The sequence below is a fragment of the Phocoena phocoena genome, chromosome 5 (assembly GCF_963924675.1).
Source record: "Phocoena phocoena chromosome 5, mPhoPho1.1, whole genome shotgun sequence".
Classification (NCBI taxonomy): Eukaryota; Metazoa; Chordata; class Mammalia; order Artiodactyla; family Phocoenidae; genus Phocoena; species Phocoena phocoena.
Window position 1 is genome coordinate 49,436,329 of NC_089223.1, and position 20,526 is coordinate 49,456,854.

General features: G+C 38.6%; 1 protein-coding gene across 1 annotated transcript in view; it reads left to right on the plus strand.

The window, feature by feature from the left end:
* Nucleotides 1–20,526, plus strand: part of ADAMTS3 (ADAM metallopeptidase with thrombospondin type 1 motif 3) — a 287,458-nt gene that overhangs the window by 122,169 nt on the left and 144,763 nt on the right. Inside the window, exon 4 of the mRNA XM_065877335.1 lies at nucleotides 15,081–15,237. Coding sequence (XP_065733407.1) covers nucleotides 15,081–15,237 — 157 coding nt within the window. The remainder of the gene's footprint in view (nucleotides 1–15,080; nucleotides 15,238–20,526) is intronic.

The window sequence follows — 20,526 nt, forward strand, 5'->3', positions numbered from 1 at the left end:
CTGTATCAATTTACATTCCCACCAACAGTGCAAGAGGGTTCCCTTTTCTCCACACCCTCTCCAGCATTTATTGTTTCTAGATTTTTTGATGATGGCCACTCTGACTGGTGTGAGATGATATCTCATTGTAGTTTTGATTTGCATTTCTCTAATGATTAATGATGTTGAGCATTCCTTCATGTGTTTGTTGGCAGTCTGTATATCTTCTTTGGAGAAATGTCTGTTTAGGTCTTCTGCCCACTTTTGGATTGGGTTGTTTGTTTTTTTGTTATTGAGCTGCATGAGCTGCTTATAAATTTTGGAGATTAATCCTTTGTCAGTTGCTTCATTTGCAAATATTTTCTCCCATTCTGAGGGCTGTCTTTTGGTCTTGTTTATGGTTTCCTTTGCTGTGCAAAAGCTTTGAAGTTTCATTAGGTCCCATTTGTTTATTTTTGTTTTTATTTCCATTTCCCTAGGAGGTGGGTCAAAAAATATCTTGCTGTGATTTATGTCATAGAGTGTTCTGCCTATGTTTTCCTCTAAGAGTTTGATAGTTTCTGGCCTTACATTTAGGTCTTTAATCCATTTTGAGCTTATTTTTGTGTATGGTATTAGGGAGGGATCTAATCTCATACTTTTACATGTAGCTGTCCAGTTTTCCCAGCACCACTTATTGAAGAGGCTGTCCTTTCTCCACTGTACATTCCTGCCTCCTTTATCAAAGAAAAGGTGACCATATGTTCGTGGGTTTATCTCTGGGCTTTCTATCCTGTTCCATTGATCTGTCTTTCTGTTTTTGTGCCAGTACCGTACTGTCTTGATTACTATAGCTTTGTAGTATAGTCTGAAGTCAGGGAGCCTGATTCCTCCAGCTCCGTTTTTTGTTCTCAAGATTGCTTTGGCTATTCGGGGTCTTCTTTGTTTCCATATAAATTGTGAAATTTTTTGTTCTAGTTCTGTGAAAAATGCCAGTGGTAGTTTGATAGGGATTGTATTGCATCTGTAGATTGCTTTGGGTAGTAGAGTCATTTTCACAATGTTGATTCTTCCAATCCAAGAACATGGTATATCTCTCCATCTATTTGTATCATCTTTAATTTCTTTCATCAGTGTCTTATAATTTTCTGCATATAGGCCTTTTGTCTCCTTAGGTAGGTTTATTCCTAGATATTTTATTCTTTTTGTTGCAGTGGTAAATGGGAGTGTTTTCTTCATTTAACTTTCAGATTTTTCATCATTAGTGTATAGGAATGCCAGAGATTTCTGTGCATTAATTTTGTATCCTGCTATTTTACTTTAAATTCATTGATTAGCTCTAGTAGTTATCTAGTAGCACCTTTAGGATTCTCTATGTATAGTATCATGTCGTCTGCAAACAGTGATAGCTTTACTTGTCTTTTCCGATTTGGATTCCTTTTATTTCCTTTTCTTCTCTGATTGCTGTGGCTAAAACTTCCAAAACTATGTTGAATAAGAGTGGTGACAGTGGGCAACCTTGTCTTTTTCCTGATCTTAGTGGAAAAGGTTTCAGTTTTTCACCACTGAGGACGATGTTGGCTGTGGGTTTGTCATATATGGCCTTTATTATGTTGAGGAAAGTTCCCCCATGCCTACTTTCTGCAAGGTTTTTATCATAACTGGGTGTTGAATTTTGTCAAAAGCTTTCTCTGCATCTGTTGAGATGATCATATGGTTTTTCTCCTTCAATTTGTTAATATGGTGTATCACATTGATTTGCATATATTGAAGAATCCTTGCATTTCTGGAATAAACCCCACTTGATCATGATGTATGATCCGTTTAATGTGCTGTTGGATTCTGTTTCCTAGTATTTTGTTGAGGATTTTTGCATCTATGTTCATCAAAGATACTGGCCTATAGTTTTCTTTCTCTGTGACATCCTTGTCTGGTTTTGGTATCAGGGTGATGGTGGCCTCGTAGAATGAGTTTGGGAGTGTTCCTCCCTCTGCTATATTTTGGAAGAGTTTGAGAAGGATAGATGTTAGCTCTTCTCTAAATGTTTGATAGAGTTTGCCTGTGAAGCCATCTGGTTCTGGGCTTTTGTTTGTTGGAAGATTTTTAATCACAGTTTCAATTTCAGTGCTTGTGATTGGTCTATTCATATTTTCTATTTCTTCCTGATTCAGTCTTGGCAGGTTGTTCATTTCTAAGAATTTGTCCATTTCTTCCAGGTTGTCCATTTTATTGGCACAGACTTGCTTGTACTAATCTCTCATGATCTTTTGTATTTCTGCAGTGTCAGTTGTTACTTCTCCTTTTTCATTTCTATTTATTTGAGTCTTCTCCCTTTTTTTCTTGATGAGTCTGGATAAAGGTTTATCAATTTTGTTTATCTTCTCAAAGAACCAGCTTTTAGTTTTATTGATCTTAGCTGTCGTTTCCTTCATTTCTTTTTCATTTATTTCTGACCTGATTTTTATGATTTCTTTCCTTCTGCTAACTTTGGGGTTTTTTTGTTCTTCTTTCTCTAATTGCTTTAGGTGCAAGGTTACGTTGTTTATTCGATATGTTTCCTGTTTCTTAAAGTAAGATTGTATTGCTATAAACTTCCCTCTTAGACTGCTTTTGCTGCATCCCATAGATTTTGGGTCGTCGTGTCTCCATTGTCATTTGTTTCTAGGTATTTTTTGATTTCCTGTTTGATTTCTTCACTGATCACTTCGTGATTAAGTAGTGTATTGTTTTAGCCCACATGTGTTTGTATTTTTTACAGATCTTTTCCCATAATTGATATCTAGTCTCATAGTGTTGTGGTCAGAAAAGATACTTGATACAATTTCAGTTTTCTTAAATTTACCAAGGCTTCATTTGTGACCCAAGAGATGATCTAACCTGGAGAATGTTCCGTGAGCACTTGAGAGAAATTTGTATTCTGTTGTTTTTGGATGGAATGTCTATAAATATCAATTAAGTCCATCTTGTTTAACGTATCATTTAAAGCTTGTGTTTCCTTATTTTCATTCTGGATGATCTGGCCATTGGTGAAAGTGGGGTGTTAAAGTCCCCTACTATGAATGTGTTATTGTCGATTTCCCCTTTTATGGCTGTTAGTATTTGCCTTATGTATTGAGGTGCTCCTATGTTGGGTGCATAAACATTTACAATTATTATATCGTCTTCTTCGATCGATCCCTTGGTCATTATGTAGTGTCCTTCTTTGTCTCTTGTAATACTCTTTTATTTTAAAGTCTATTTTGTCTGATAAGAGAATTGCTACTCCAGCTTTCTTTTGGTTTCCGTTTGCATGAAATATCTTTTTCCATCCCCTGACTTTCAGTCTGTATGTGTCTCTAGGTCTGAAGTGGGTCTCTTGTAGACAGCAAATATATGGGTGTTGTTTTTGTATCCATTCAGCCAATCTGTGTCTTTTGGTGGGAGCATTTAGTCCATTTAATTATCGATATGTATGTTCCTATTCCCATTTTCTAAATTGTTTTGGGTTCATTATTGTAGGTCTTTTCCTTCTCTTGTGTTTCTTGCCTAGAGAAGTTCCTTTAGCAGTTGTTGTAAAGCTGGTTTGGTGGTGCTGAACTCTCTCAGCTTTTGCTTGTCTGTAAAGGTTGTAATTTCTCCATCAAATCTGAATGAGATCCTTGCTGGGTAGAGTAATCTTGGTTGCAGGTTTTTCTCCTTCATCACTTTAAATCTGTCCTGCCACTCCTTCTGGCTTGCAGAGTTTCTGCTGAAAGATCAGCTGTTAACCTTATGGGGATTCCCTTGTGTGTTATTTGTTGTTTTTCCCTTGCTGCTTTTAATATGCTTTCTTTGTATTTAATTTTTGACAGTTTTATTAATATGTGTCTTGGCGTGTTTCTCCTTGGATTTATCCTGTATGGGACTCTCTGTGCTTCCTGGACTTAATTAACTATTTCCTTTCCCATATTAGGGAAGTTTTCAACTATAATCTCTTCAAATATTTTCTCAGTCCCTTTCTTTTTCTCTTCTTCTTCTGGAACCCCTATAATTCGAATGTTGGTGCGTTTAATGTTGTCCCAGAGGTCTCTGAGACTGCCCTCAGTTCTTTTCATTCTTTTTTCTGTATTCTGTGCAGTAGTTATTTCCACTATTTTATCTTCCAGGTCACTTACCCGTTTTTCTGCCTCAGTTATTCTGCTATTGATCCCATCTAGAGTATTTTTTGTTTCATTTATTGTGTTGTTCATCGTTGTTTGTTTCATCTTTAGTTCTTCTAGGTCCTTGTTAAATGTTTCTTGCATTTTGTCTATTCTATTTCCAAGATTTTAGATCATCTTTATTATCATTATTGTGAATTCTTTTTCAGGTACACTTCCTCTTCATTTGTTAGGTCTGGTGGGCTTTTATCTTGCTCCTTCATCTGCTGGGCATTCTTCTGTCTTCTCATTTTGCTTATCTTACTGTGTTTGGGGTCTCCTTTTCGCAGGCTGCAGGTTCGTAGTTCCCGTTGTTTTTGGTGTCTGTCCCCAGTGGCTAATGTTGGTTCAGTGGGTTGTGTAGGCTTCCTGGTGGAGGGGACTAGTGCCTGTGTTCTGGTGGATGAGGCTGGATCTTGTCTTTCTGGTGGGCAGGTCCACCTCTGGTGGTATGTTTTGGGGTGTCTGTGGACTTACTATGATTTTAGGCAGCCTCTCTGCTAGTGGGTGGGGTTGTGTTCCTGTATTGCTAGTTGTATGGCATAGGATGTCCAGCACTGTAGCTTGCTGGTCGTTGAGTGAAGCTGGGTGCTGGTGTTGAGATGGAGATCTCTGGGAGATCTTCGCCGTTTGATATTACGTGGAGCTGGGAGGTCTCTTGTGGACCAGTGTCCTGAGGTTGGCTCTCCCACCTCAGAGGCACAGCACTGACTCCTGGCTGCAGCACCAAAAGCCTTCCATCAATATGGCTCAGAAGAAAAGGGAGAAAAAGTAGAAAGAAAGAATTAGTAGAAGTAGAAAGAAAGAAAGAAAGGAGGGAGGAAGGAAGGAAGGAAGGAGGGAAGGAAGGAAAAAGAAAGAAGATAAAGTAAAATAAAGTAAGATAAAATATAATAAAGTTATTAAAATAAAAAAATAATTATTAAAAAAAAACCAGACGGATAGAACCCTAGGACAAATGGTGGAAGCAAAGCTATACAGACGAAATCTCAGACAGAAGCATACACATACACACTCACAAAAAGAGGAAAAGGGGAAAAAATCATAAATATTGCTCTGGTAGTCCACCTCCTCAATTTGGGATGATTCGTTGTCTATTCATGTATTCCACAGCTGCAGGGCACATCAAGTTGATTGTGGAGCTTTAATCCGCTGCTTCTGAGGCTGCTGGGAGAGATTTCCCTTTCTCTTCTTTGTTTTCACAGCTCCCAGGGGCTCAGCTTTGGATTTGGCCCCGCCTCTGCGTGTAGGTCGCCTGAGGGCATCTGTTCTTCACTCAGGACAGGAGGACAGGGTTAAAGGAGCCGCTGATTCAGGGGCTCTGGCTCACTCAGGCCGGGTGTGGGAGGGGCACGGAGTGCGGGCCTGCGGCGGCAGAGGCCGGCGTGACATTGTACCAGCCTGAGGCCCGCTGTGCGTTCTTCCAGGGGAGTTGTCCCTGGATCCCGGGACCCTGGCAGTGGCGGGCTGCACAGGCTCCCCGGAATAGGGGTGTGGAGCGTGACCTGTGCTCGCACACAGGCTTCTTGGTGGCGGCGGCAGCAGCCTTAGCGTCTCATGCCCGTCTCTGAGGTCCGTGCTTTTAGCTGCGGCTCGCGCCCGTCTCTGGAGCTCCTTTAATCAGCGCCTTTAATTCCCTCTCCTCATGCACCAGGAAACAAAGAGGGAAGAAAAAGTCTCTTGCCTCTTCGGCAGGTCCAGACTTTTCCCCGGACTCCCTTCCGGCTAGCGGTGGCGTACGAACCCCATGCAGGCTGTGTTCACGCCTCCAACCCCAGTCCTCTCCCGGCCCTCTGACCGAAGCCCGAGTCTCAACTCCCAGCCCTGCCCACCCCGGCGGGTGAGCAGACAAGCCTCTCGGCCTGGTGAGGGCCGGTCGGCACCGATCCTTTGTGCGGCAGTCTCCCTGCTTTGCCCGCCCCCCCCCGCACCCCTGTTGCTGTGCTCTCCTCCGCGGTCCCGAAGCTTACCCCCTCCGCCACCCGCAGTCTCTGCCCGCGAAGGGGCTTCTAGTGTGTGGAAACCTTTCCTCCTTCACAGCTCCCTCCCACTGGTGCAGGTCCTGTCCCTATCCTTTTGTCTCTGTTTATTCTTTTTTCTTTTGCCCTACCCAGGTACGTGGGGGGTTTCTTGCCTTTTGGGAGGTCTGAGGTCTTCTGCCAGCATTCAGTAGGTGTTCTGTAGGAGTTGTTCCACGTGTAGATGTATTTCTGGTGTATCTGTGGGGAGGAAGGTGATCTCCGTGTCTTACTCTTCCGCCATCTTCCCGGAAGCCTCAAAATGTGTTTTTATGAACCTTAGTGAGCTAAGATGGAGTTGCTGTACCACTACAGTATATGATAGTCTTTCTTGAATATTACATTTACATGTATCCTCTCTCACATACATACACAACATAATATAAAATTTTCTCAATGTTCCTCTAGACATTTAAAACTAAACTAAGTTTAATTAAATTAGTTTAATTAAAACTTAAACTAGACATTTAAAACTTATTACTACTTTTCTATGTTATGACCTAGTATAAGATTGTAACTAATTTAATACAAAATAATGGATATTCAGTTAGCTTCAGCTTCAATTATGTATCACATTATTTGATACATATTTCCTGGCATTCTAAAAAAAAGCTCGCTGGCTCTCCTTTCCTTCCTTAATAGATTTGAGAATCATTGCAGTAAAACAACATTTAGGTGTCACAAGTAAAAATAGAATGTTTCCATAGCATAAGGTTTTTAGAATATCTGGCACAGAATTTTCAAAAGACCTTAGTAAATCTTTTGAAACTTTTTAAAATGTCTTTTATATTGATTTTCATTTTAAACCAAATTGAACACAGTTTAGTCTTTCCTTAGTGACTACTGTTTATTATTGTCAACATATAAAGACTAGAGTTTCACATTTGTGGTAGGGCTTTATGGTTTACAAAGGGTGTTCATAGACATTATCTCATCTGAAACTCCTTGGACCCCACACCCATTCTCTTGTTTCCCATTTGCATTCTGATGAGGATTAGGAGACCATCTAACCTGGTTTAGTAGAACTGGATGTCAAATATGGCTGAAAGGACCTCTCCTACTGACTAAGGGGGGTGGCCTTTTTTGATAGCTGTTTCCATGCTCAGAAGCTATTTGGCTTAATTCTGGATTCTTGGCAGTGTTTGAGCTGAATGATGTAGCTGGAAGAGTTGACCAGATGAGAGGGAAATTATGCAGCTGGCTTTTTAGCACAGATCACAGTTTTATAAATATCCCCTATAAATTGATGTCAAAGAGATTGTGTGAAGATTTAATTAAAATATAATAAAATATGTTTAATATAATGTGCTTAATGCTGTACTAAACAGAGTATTTTAAAAATTAATCTGCTTTAAATTTTGGAAAATAGTTTGAGAAATACCATAAGTATTTCCTATATTGTTACATGATATCACAGAATGGTAAATGTGGAGGACTTTGTGTCATAAAGGGGATTTATGAAATATTGTCTTGGTACCATACATCAATTAAATACCATTAGAGATAGATAAGAAATGATTGCATCTGTTTAAACAAAATCCTTTATGACCATATATAATCTCGTGTGTGGTATTTCTAAATATTTCTGTTATAATTTAAAAGTTGTAAATATCTGGCAGCATTGTAAATAATACCAATGCTTAGAATGTCATAGTCTGAGATTTTTTTATTTTACACATATTGGGTTTTATTCTTTTAAGTCAGTACATTTTATCTTGTGAAATAAAATTGTGAGGACCTGAGAGCAGGAGTGTGAGTTATTTAATATTAGGGTATGACAATGCATGGTCTTTGAGCTTCCAAAAATGTTTGTTGAATGCATGACTACCTAAATGAATATCTTAGTGGATAAAAGAGCCTTTACTACTTAACTATTAGTACTGATGATTTTTTGCATGGGGCAGTCTTGTCTGAAAGCATAAGTACCTTTTTTTTCCTTTAATTGAAGTATCACTGATTTACAATATTGTGTTAGTCTCAGGTGTACAGCAAAGTGATTCAGTTATATATTTATTTTAAAATTATATTTCATAGTAGGTTATTACAAGATATTGAATATAATTCCCTGTGCTATACAGTAAATACTTGTTGCTTATCTATTTTCATATAGTAGTTTGTTTCTGTTTGTATCCATACTTCTAATTTGCCCCTCATTTCCTCCTTCTCCCCTTTGGTAACCATAAGTCTATTTTCTATGTCTATTAGTCAGTTTCTGTTTTGTATATAGATTCATTTGTCTTGTTTATTTATTTATTTATGTGGCGGTACGCGGGCCTCTCACTATTGTGGCCTCTCCCGTTGCGGAGCACAGACTCCGGGCGCGCAGGCTCAGCGGCCATGGCTCACGGGCCCAGCCGTTCCGCGGCACGTGGGATCCTCCCAGACCGGAGCACGAACCCGTGTCCCCTGCATCGGCAGGCAGACTCTCAACCGCTGCGCCACCAGGGAAGCCCAAACAGCCCATCCTTTTAAGCCAGTTATCTTTTGATGGCCATTTAGATTGTAAAATAAACAGGAGAGTACTTTTTAAATAGTCACTCCATTTTGGGTAGCTACAGAGGGAGAAAAATCAATATGGTGGGGTGGGAAGAGCAGTGGAAGAATCTACCTATAATGTCTCTGAGTAGTCTAGGATCTGGAATATATTGATGTGTGGTTTTATCACCTGTTCTTTCCATAATTCACTGTAATATCTCTTCAGCCCCCACTGTACTCTAATTAGACACTTTTGTTTGTCTAGTTTTCTTCTCACAGTCTTCATTCTTTGTGTCATCTTCACTGCAGTTACTTTTACTTTGATGAAACTCTCTCCTATTTTGATGCCTATAACACTCTACTCTGTTTCCCTCCCATATGTCTTGCCATTCTTTTTCAGTTTCCTTCTAAGATGTTTTATTTCAATTTGGCCATTTCTTACATTAATTTCCTCTCCCGCCCTCCCTCAAATATTAGGCACCTGCTTTGAGCCAGGCACTGTTCTGGGCCCTGGGATACAGTAGTGAATTTGACAAAGTCTGTGCTTGGTAAAGTTTACATTCCAAAAGGGTAACAGACAATCACGTAGGTAATGCCTTGAAAAGAAAAAATCTAGGATAGAGAGGGGAGGGGAAGTTAATTTATATAGGTGGGGATAGTGCCAGTGAGGCTGGGGACCATGTGACTAGAGCAGAAACAGCAAGGTGTAAAGCATTAGGAGAAGCCAGAAAAATAGGCAATGTCAGGCCATGTAGGGCCTGGTAGGCCATGGTTCCGAGTTCAGATCTTAGGAATTTCCTATACAGTAATATTCTAAGGTTCTGTGATCATTTCCCAAGATTTGCTATTGGCCCTCCCTTAAATCTCTTTATGAACTTCTCTTATTCGTTCTTTTCTCCCAACAGTTTTAGCTATTGCTTCTGAGAATATGCATCCCATTTCCAATATATTTATGGTTATGGCAGTTTTTCTGAATAACAATTCTGCGTCTCTCCACTGCATGCTGGGCATTTTCACCCCTACCCCAAGTGAACATGCTTAGTAAGCTAATCTTCTTCCTGCCTTTCCAATTAGCTTTCCCTTGTAGCTTTCTGTTTCTGTGAACAAAAGCATTAATTTCCTAGTCACCCAACTTCAAAATTTAGGAGTCATCTTGGATTGCATCTTCTTCTCTTCCTTTTCTTCTCATTTTGTCATTCCACAAATATTTATTGAGCATCTAGTTTGTGCCAGGCTCTGTTTTAGGCACTTGGGATACAGAGTGAGCAGAACAGACTGAAAATAATTCCTGACCAGCAGGGTAGTGGTGGGAGATTGAGAATGAGCAATGAACATGATAAATGATTAGGTTGTTTAGTACGTTAGAAGCAGTGAGTGTAATGGAAAAGATGAGCAGGGTAAGAGGGCTTGGGGTGCTGGGTGGGGGAAGCAGGTGGGTGATCAGGGTGTGCTTCACTTAGTCAAGGACTAAAGGAGGTGAAAGAGTTAGGCATGTGGAATTCTGGGGGAAGAAGATTCCAAGAAAGGAAAGTGCAAGTGGAAAGTGCCTTTCCAATGCAAAGGTCTTAACGAGGGCACATGCCTGGGGTGTCACGGATCAGCAAGGAGCCCACTGTGGCTAAAGTGGAACCAGCAAGGGCAAGAGTAAAGAGATGAGGCCCGGGAGGTGGTGGTGTTGAGAGTGGCCATCCTAAGAACTTTGATTACTAATCTGCGTGGAAGGGGAGCCCTTGGAAGGTTTTGAGCAGAGGAGCTTACATTTTAACAGGCGACCAAGTATTTATTTTTTACTTTTCTCTCTCTCTTTTTTTTTTTTTTTTTTTTTTTGCCGTACGCAGGCCTCTCACTGCTGTGGCCTCTCTCGTTGCGGAGCACAGACTCCGGACACGCAGGCTCAGCCGCCATGGCTCACGGGCCCAGCCGTTTCGCGGCACGTGGGATCCTCCCAGACTGGGGCACGAACCCGCGTCCCCTGCATCGGCAGGCGGACTCTCAACCACTGCGCCACCAGGGAAGCCCATCACTCTTGAATTCATTCCTTTTTCCTTTCTCTTTCCCCTTTTCTGTTCACATTGCCACTTCTGCCACCTGAACTTTGATTTTAGCCCCGTGCTTGCTTTTTTCCTAGTTCTTTCTTCCTTCTGGAACTTAATCATCAGATAAGTCTTTAAACACCACTTCATTTTAGTCCATCTGATCAACCTTAGTTGTTGTTCTCCATTCTACAAATTGAAATTCAGACACGAGGTGACACAAGGCCTCCATAACCTTGTTTCCCAGAACTGCCCTGCACAGACTCTGCTCTGAATGAACGGGTTACCCACTGTCCTCAAGCACGTCTTGGGCTTTCGCACCTCACAACCTTTGCTCAAGCTTGAGCTGTCTCACTTCTAATGCCTCCTCTCACATTGCCAGTACGGCAATCCTTCCACCTTTTGAAGACCACCATAAGTCTCTAAAAATTCTTCATCCCCTCCCTTTTACCATTCATTTATGTCATTTTTCATCAGAAAATGTGTTGAAGACATATTTTGTGCAGCCATTGTGCTGGTGCTGAAGGAGACAAAGGTGAATTAAGAGGTACAAGTCCGCCCCAGGAGCTGACACTGCCACAGGGGAGACAGAGAATCATAAAGTTAACATTTAGGTAAAACAACCTGGCATTTGTGTTAAGGGCCGTGAGTCAGAATGAGCGGCTAAGATGGATCCTCATTTAGATAGGGGTACTTAATCTACATGGGGGTGAGGAAGTCAGAAAATCATTTCTAAGGAAGCAGCATTTAAGCTGAGACCTGGTGAATAAAAATTAGCCAGCTAAGGGAAGTGTGGAATGGTAGGAGAGGAGCCTTCTAAGTAGAACCAACAGCATTTCAAAAGCCTGAGGCTATAAAGAGCTTGGGAATATCAAAAGAAAAACAACACTGAACAAAGGCCCCAAATGCTGGGGCAGAGTCAGTATGGGAGAGTGGCAGTGCTTGGGGTTCATAGGCAGGGCTGGATGATGCAGGCCTTGAAAGCCATGGTGAGGAGTGTGGTTTTAGGTGCAGTGAGAAGCAACTGAAGTGTTTCCAGCAAAGGAGTGACATGATCTTATTTGAGGTTGAGACTGCCATCTGCTCATCAAAAAACATTTGTCTTTTCTCCCTGGGCACACAGCCAGATTCCATTTCCTGACACTCTTTGCAGTTGGCTGTGAGCCAGCCATGTGACTGTACACTACCCGTGGAAGTAAGTGGTAGTGGTGAGAACCAGGGCCAGCTCATAAAAATCTCCCATGGGTGCTTCCTCCTGCTGTTTCCCTTTCTGACTGGGCAGCTTGTATTGAAATGGCTGAGCCACCATCAGCCTCGAGCCCTGCATGGCTGTGTGGAGCAAAGCCCCCTCCCAGCTGACCTAGAACTGTTCTGAGCTTTTATGTGAGCAAGAAAGGAGCACCTGATGTTTTGAGCCATTACATATTCAGTCTATTTGTCACCACATTCTAGTTTGCCTAAAATAATACGATAATTTGAAAAAGCAATTTTGGCTGCTATGCTATGTGAAAATGTGAGACAGTGTGAACAACAGCAGTGGCCAAAGTGAAATTCCCATGGGCCCTAGGGAGATTTCAGTTGAAATAGATTTTAGATAATTTCAGATGGAGAATCAACACCTCCTATTGACAGTTTGCTTGTGCAGCAGGCCTGTGGGAAAACAATCTCACTTGATTTGACTTTCAACTGCCATCTCACTTACTTTCTAGACTTTTCATAACATACCTCACTGAATACCTTTAGGCATATATTTTATTTATTTGACTAGATTGCCCTCAACTGGAGGGTAAATGAACCATGTCTTTGAGAATTTTTAATTTTACTGTGGTATCTAGTACAATGCTTTAGATAAGGGTTTTTTTTCCCATTAAACTTTGCTTAAATTGATGAATAAAAGGGTAGGCTCTCAGAGTTCCTGTCCATAGAATTATTGGTGGTCATATGACCCAGCTTTTGCCTTTCCATTGATATTGCCCCAACCTGGTTTAGATTTTCAGTTGCCTTCTAAGGGGGAGGGTTAGCTGTGTTAAATTTTACCTGTAATCTAGTGGAGAAGTAACATCATGGGGCCTGAGATTTGAGTGTTTGCAATGGAAGGTATGTAGAAATGATTTTTAATGGCATGTGGGTTAATCCTTACTGCTTTTCCCCATGACTTTCAAATGTCCCCGGTAACCATTGCCCATTGTTCAGAGGTTGCTGGCTGCTTCAGTAACCCTGTTTCCACCCAGGGTTAGGCACTCATCTGGGAGAATCATTATGATCTATGGAAAGTCTCACAATAGGAGGCAATTTCTGTAATCCAAATAAGCAATGATGAGGTCTGTAACTAAGGATGTGGCAGTGGAAATAGAAAGATGAGAAAAGAATGTAAGAGACTTTAGAGAACACTGTGACTGAATGGGTCTGGGGCAAAGAAAAGACTGCAATGAAGATGAATACTGATAAACTTCAACCTGTAAACTTAGGTATGCATCAACAGACCTGCGTTTCCATGACAAAGCCAGTTAACGCTGCCTCCCACCAACAGATGGTGCTAGTAATGAGGCTGGACATTTCGGCCTTAGGCGTGGTACAGTTAACTTGTTATATGTTTACTGTGTTTGTGCCTAGTTTGAATCTGTTTTATGAACATTATTAACCCATCTATGCCTGAGCAAGGCAAAAAAGTGGTGTTGAAATTACTGGTAAAATGAGATTTAAGAATATGACACTAATGCTAAAGAGATTTAAATGACAATTAAAAAGCATGAGAAAGATGTTGGAAATTGTATTGTAGAGGAGATGAATCCATTGACAGGAGAAACAACTCTGAAGGGTAAAGATCTTATCAGGCCACTTGTGAAAACACTGCATTTTGCAGTACAAGAGTAGGGGAAAAGTAATTGATCAGATGAGAAAATAACTCCAAATATTGGAGTTGTGTCTGGAAGATCAGCATTACTACTGAATGCCCACTAGCTCAATGTTCTTTGTAATGAAGGCTAGAAGTTTGTTCAAGAGGGTAAAAGCTAAACACTGTGAAAGAGCTGTAGTGCTCTTTCCTTGTAAGACAAGGTGTAAATTCAAAGGCTGTTTGTATGAGCACAACATCTAGTTGGATGTAGAAATGGCATGTGGAGACACCATAGCTTCTAAGAATTCTCTATGAGGCTTACACAGGCAAAGGAGGGGATAGAGCATATCTAGTGGGAGAAAACAGAATTGGAAAGGGGTGACAGACTTGACTACAACAGAAAAGCCATAGTCATAGGCATATTTGCTGAAAACGAATGCTATTCGGCAAGGTTTACCTACCTTTCATGTCTGTGCTCCTTGACATGGAGGGGTGGAGCCATTAGACCAGTGGGTAGAAGGGGTGGGAACCATTCCCCCCAGCCTTGCCTATAGTCCATATGAGCCAGTGACCTCATATTTGAAATTATAGAATAAGGGCCTCAGAAGAAAAATATGACTTAGATCTGATAAATATTTTCAAAATAATTACAATTCTACACTACCACATTATTTCTTCAACTTTGTTTTCAAATAAATGTATTGCTGTTCAAATTAATACTACATATTAGTGTATGACCTTTACAGTAGGAATATGAACTATAACTATTTGACTGTAATGTGGACTCGACACTTAAGGAAGAATAAATTTCAGACAAAACCATCATTTATCTTCAGCTATGGTATTGAATAGTATAGTCCTGATGTTTTGTAAATAAACCAAAGATGAAACTGTGTCAGAAAGAAACACTAGAGAGGTGGAAGGAAGTAACTGAATGTAAGATAACCTTTTCATGCAAAAGGATGAAACTTGACAAGGAAAAAATTATGTAAAATCATGAAATTAGATTAATATGGGACAAATGAGCTAGTTCTTCAAATTAATAAATATTAGAAATGTGGGGTTTCCAACGAAACTTAGGCTAACTAAGGACAGAAATAACTTGATGTAGTGAGTGCCCCATGGAACTCATTCCTCTTATACCATAGTGATATGGCAGGAAGATGTAAATGAGTTACAGAAAATGTAAATACTTGACATGCATGGACAGAAGCTCCACAATGGGTTATTATGGGAAATCAGAGATGATTCTTGAATTTATGTGCCCATAAGATTGTTTTAGAGATAAGATACTGAGTAGAATATATAAATATACTTCTTTTAGTCTGATAAAATGTATAGATTGTATGATTTCCTTATTCTTACCCTATATAAAGCTCTTATTCTACCTTGTATGAATTTTTTATTCCTACCATAGATGAATTTCTGTCTTATATGAATAACTGATATTTATCGTAGCTTAACCATTTTACATTTATAACCAAAAGTGGAAAGAAAACCCATTAGTTTTCAAAAATTATATTCTTGCCATTTAAAAACCTACTTGTGAGCTAAAGATGATAGATATTTCCTTTAACGTTAACACATTTTATGTTTTCTCTAGGCTGGAATGATAAAAGGTGATAATGATGAGTATTTCATTGAACCCTTGGAAAGAGGTAAGCAGATGGAGGAAGAAAAGGGAAGGATTCATGTTGTCTACAAGAGATCAGCAGTAGAACGGGCTCCCATAGATATGTCCCAAGACTTCCACTACAGAGGTAGGCGTCTTTGATAATAATTAACTGTGATTCTAACATATATTGAAAACAACTCTCCCATCAATTAAGAGAATGTGACTGTCATGTGCTCTTATATAAAATGTGGAGGTAGCGAAATAAGTTTATGTTTATAAATCATGAAATATGGCTTGCCTGTTTTTAAATGCATAAGAGGAATATATGTTACAGGTATTATTTTATTTCAGGGCATTATTGTATCCCCCAATTTGTTATTTATGACTTCTTTTAAATTTTCACATTAAAATGATCTTTTCTCTAGCTTGTGTTAAAATTTGAAAATATTTGTGTCTTCCAGAAGTATCTAAATTATGCATTATTAATATTACTTTAAAACTTTTGAAATGAGATATATTGACATGGCAAAGAATTATATTTTAAGTCCAGCTGATAGATATATTTGAAAATAAGAATGCTATCTGACTTTGTCTATTTTGCAAAACTTTTTACAATATGGAAGAGACAATGAGTTGAATGATTCTGTCGAATTTTATTTTAAGGTAGGCTGAACCACCAAAGTCAAGTGAATTATGGCACATGAAGGTTTTCTATTTTGGTTTTAATGAGATCTGAAAGTAACTTTGTATTAAAGAGATGTTTTTATAAGTTGGGTATAGAAGTTCCCTTTATGGAGAAGAAAGGAACTATGGGAATCCATGTTTTTTTTAACCAGATCTCAAAAAGTCTGTACAGTTGACCCTTGACCAACTTTGGGGTTGGAGTGTCAGTCCTCCTTGCACTGGAAAGTCTGTGTATTATTTATAGTCTGCCCGCCGTATATGCGGGTCCTCAGCATCAGAGTTTCTACCTCCACAGAGTCAACCAATGCTGGCTTCAACTAACCGAGAATCAGCGGATCATGTAGTGCTGTAGTATTTACTTTAGAAAAAAAACACGTATAAGTGGACCAAGGCAGTTCAAACCCCTGTTGTTCAAGGGTCAACTGTATTTTCTTTTGCCGGGCCAACTTTCTGAATGGAAGGCAGTGGAAATTTCCCCTAGGGAAATGTCAGGGATACAGATAATCTTCTTAATTTAGCAGCCATCTGTCTTCTAGATTAATGATGTCTTTTGAGAGTTGTTACCTGGTTATTAGTCTGATTTAAGGGAAGCCACCAGCTTCCCTTAATATGTTGTATTAATTGGAATAGTACAATTTAAAGTACATTTAAAATTACCATGGTCTGACAGTGTTTTGAGAAATTTCTGGTTTGAAACAACAGGTGTGTATTAATAGATGCAGTACTGTGAAATGTGTGCCTATCCCAGAGGGTCACTGTGGTGTAATAGAAAGAGGATACACTTTGCAGTTAGATAGACATGTGTGAGCAATAGCTCTACAATATCAAGTTGTTAGATTAGTAGTTAACGTTTTTAAGCCTCCGTTTATCTGTGAATAGAAAACAAAAATATATCGTGCAAAAAATAAATAAAAATATAGTGCGCAATTGTAATAAATATTAGAACTAATATATGCAGATTGCTGAATGTAGCCCTCAGCAATAATAGTTGCCTAATCAATGTTATCTGTTATTAATTATTGATATTAATTATCTTCTGCAAAAGATTTACATGTTGAGTTTTGTTAAAGTTGAATAGTTAGACATTGCTTGTCCTCGTGTTGTGAATACATTACCTTTAATTCTCATTTATAAGTATTTTCATATTTTAAAAATGTTATTCTAAATCAGAAGACTGGGTATGTCAAAAGATAGATAGTTGGATACAGTACTTTTTCTGTAGTCTTGGTTGTTATATATTAACAATATCTAATATCTCTTGAGGCAACGGTCAAAACATATTTTAGAAAACCATAGCCCACATGTATGGAATGGTCTTGGAGGACTGGAAACCAGATTAGTGTCTGTGACTCTCATCCTGTTTGCTCCGTCTGTCACACTACAGTTTCACCAAACTGTACCCTATTGCTCCATTTCAGTCCCTGAAGATAACTGTATCTATAAATATCAGCCCTTGGTACTTTCCAATAGTCTGATATTTATAGAGGAGGAGAGATTAATTTTTTTCTTGAAATCAGAAAATTGCAAGAAATATTATGTTTAATACCTATTGCATTTTTAGATGCTAGATTAGGAGAAATAAATTAGGTGTCAAGGTATGTATGTTTAAAAGAATTGGATGTAATTAAGATATTTTGGGACATTATTTTAGGAAATTATTAAAAATATAAATTCCAGTAGCATCAGTATCAATATACTCAGATTATATGAGGAAATTAAAAAAATGCAGACTCTGAAGACTGAGTTTTTCAGTTGCAAATAGAAGATTACCTTATGGTAGAGGTAGGTCACAACCTAGAGTAATATATATTGGAAAGGTTTTCAACAGTCACGGGTCAAAGCAAAAGGGGTTCCTTTGTTAACTCTCAGTTATCTTAAAAGTGGAACCAAAATAAAACCATTCAGTTCTCTTAGAATATTCTGTGATAAACCTTAGTATGAGCTTAACAATTTTTATTTTCTTATTTATACAGTTCTGATTGAACTGAGTTGCTGGTGATATCAATTTACCTCCTTTTGAGAGTCTTAAAATGTAACTATATATTTTAAAAGTGTAAATATCCTCCTACCTTAAATAGAGATTCAAATTTAGAACTCGAAGTACCATACTATAAAGTTTAAATTCTTCTTTTAACTTCTTGGTTATAGAACTGAGAGCCAAGCTTTTTCACGGCCTAAATACTTTCCAAGTGAAAATTAAGGATATATTTTTATAATGTTTTCCATCATTCTAAAATGTAAAATTAAACAGATTCCAGGATTAGAAAGGTATTAGAAAGGTATATTGATTTCTAATATAATCTGGATCAGTATAGGATGTTATTTTAGGAGACATGAGGTCTCTCTTCAATGAGTTATAAGAAGAGGAATAAAATACGTAAGACTTTGTTAGAAAGAGATGTATTTGAGGGCCATGGGCTTCATAAATTTCTCTAACAGTAAGTCAGGAGGAGTTTTAATCATAAGCAAGGCACTTCTATCAGTAGGGTCCCTGTAAGTAAATACTCTGCTGTTGTAATATCATGGAAAAACCCAAATGAACTTTTTGGCCAACCCAATGTTTTGCTAGTTGTCACACTGATTGCCTGGCCACATTTCTTGCTTTGTCATTTTATCAGCTCAGAACTGCCATGCATTTGAGGTCTGTAATTTGTTGCAAGTGTTCTAAATTAAAACAAATTATTACCTGAACTAGGTGAGTAGTAGTGAGAAGGAGAGAAGGAGCCAAACTGGGTTGAGATTGAAGTAAAACTGATGGGGTTATTCGATAGAGTAGATGGGGGTAGAGAGAGAGAGAGAGAGATCAAGGATGACTCAGAATCCTAATCTGGAAGACTAGAGAATTCTCTTTCCAGAACTCAGGTGTTTCAAATGAGAAGTAGAAATAGGCTTGATGAAGGATGACAAGTGGCTAACTTTTGGATATATTACATTCAAGGATCCATTGGGATAGTAAGTGAACTAAAAAAACTCATAGTGTATTTTCATAACCATGTCCCAGAGTCATTGCATGAGTGTCTTTATATGCCTGTTGTAGTAGGAATGGGTAGAGGTTATCTTGGGAGTCAGGTGGCAGATGTTGGCTCATGGAGGCTTAGAATGTCTCTGCTTGCCTTTAACTCTCTCATTCCAAAATCTGTATCAGTGAGAATCAGAAAATGAACACTGCACAGGTTTGGGAGCCCATGAAAGATGTTTGCTACCTATCACTATAGAAGAGAAGACATTATGTCCTTAAAAAAACAACAAAATAAAAATAAGACAAAAATTATGCTTCTACCATACTCAAGGGCCCTAAGTTATTCCACTTGACTAAATGCAAAGCTGTATTTTGATTCCTTATCTTTAAGAATATTTATCTAATTTTCCAATAAAATTCAAAGCTGTGAATCTGTTGAGACAATATATTATATGGTACAATCCAACAACAACAAAAACAAAATCCCTCAACCATTCCCAAATATGGCACAGATTTTCTTTCCTTGACCCTTAAGGAATTTATATTGTTTTTCAAATGAGGAAAAATATGAATAGTGTTTTAAAATATATTGAACTTGTAAAATCATAAATAGGGCACTCTGCTGTAGAATTACTCTTTTAAGAATAACACCTAAAGCAATTTTACATTTGGCAATATAAATAATCTCTTCCAGTGCAGAACTGGCAGGTATTCACAACACATAGCGCAGCCAGGTTCTGGCAAAGAATACCATCCTTTTCATTTACAACAAATATAAACTTGGCATGCTTACGATAAAGAAATTTGTCTACTTCATTTTAGGGGAGAGTTGAATTTACTTCTTTTTCTGATTTCTGCTTTGGGAGTATGGAGATCACATTCATTCTTGGCATCTTTAGTTTGTACAAAATTATTTTATATTTTACTGATTTGAAATTTTATTTGGTAACGACATGGCTAATAAACTATCAAAGGGTCATAAAGTTCACCTCCACTGTTTAAATCAGTCATCGGTCTAAACTCAGATAAAAAACAAAATGTACTTCTGATCATCTCTTAAGAATGTCTCCATTGTCATCAATAAGAAGTATGCTTTAGGCAGTCTATTTTCTGGGGGTGGGAGGGGGACTGTACTTGTATGACATCATTCAGCTTTTCATATTTTTTTCTTAATCCCTGGGCCCTTAGGCTTCTCCCCTCAAATTACAAACTATTCATTCACCAGAAGCTTTGTGTTAAAGTAATTTTTGTAATTACTTCCTACCAGTGGGAAACAAGGAATAGTAAGCCTTTATCTCCTGGCTTCCTTTCAGGATTTTCATTTTCCTGCATGAACCCAAGTGCTTGTGTTGCTGGTGTGGTTGTCATGGCGCTGTGAAGGAGTGTCTTTGTCCCAGGTGGGAAACATGTACAAGTCAGAAATGATTTGGGAGTTGCTCCTGGTTGCCAGGGAATGAAACTATGAAACAAGAACTAGAATAATGGGAAGACTATTCCTTATTTTAGTGACGCTAGGAACTTCCTAGGCACAGAGCCCTTCCTTGATCTGTAGGCACATGAGTAGGTGCTATAGTCCTTTGTATTTGGAAGTTCTCATGACTTATACCCTAATCAAAGAGAAACATTGGTGGACATTGTAACCCACCAAAAGAAAAAAAAAATCAAACGTGAAAAATTAATGTTAGCAGATGTTTTCTTATTACGAAGCAAGACACATAATACTACTAAATCATTAAGGTCTGTCAATAGCAAACATTCTTTTAGATAGATGTTAAATGATAAATTTTTCAC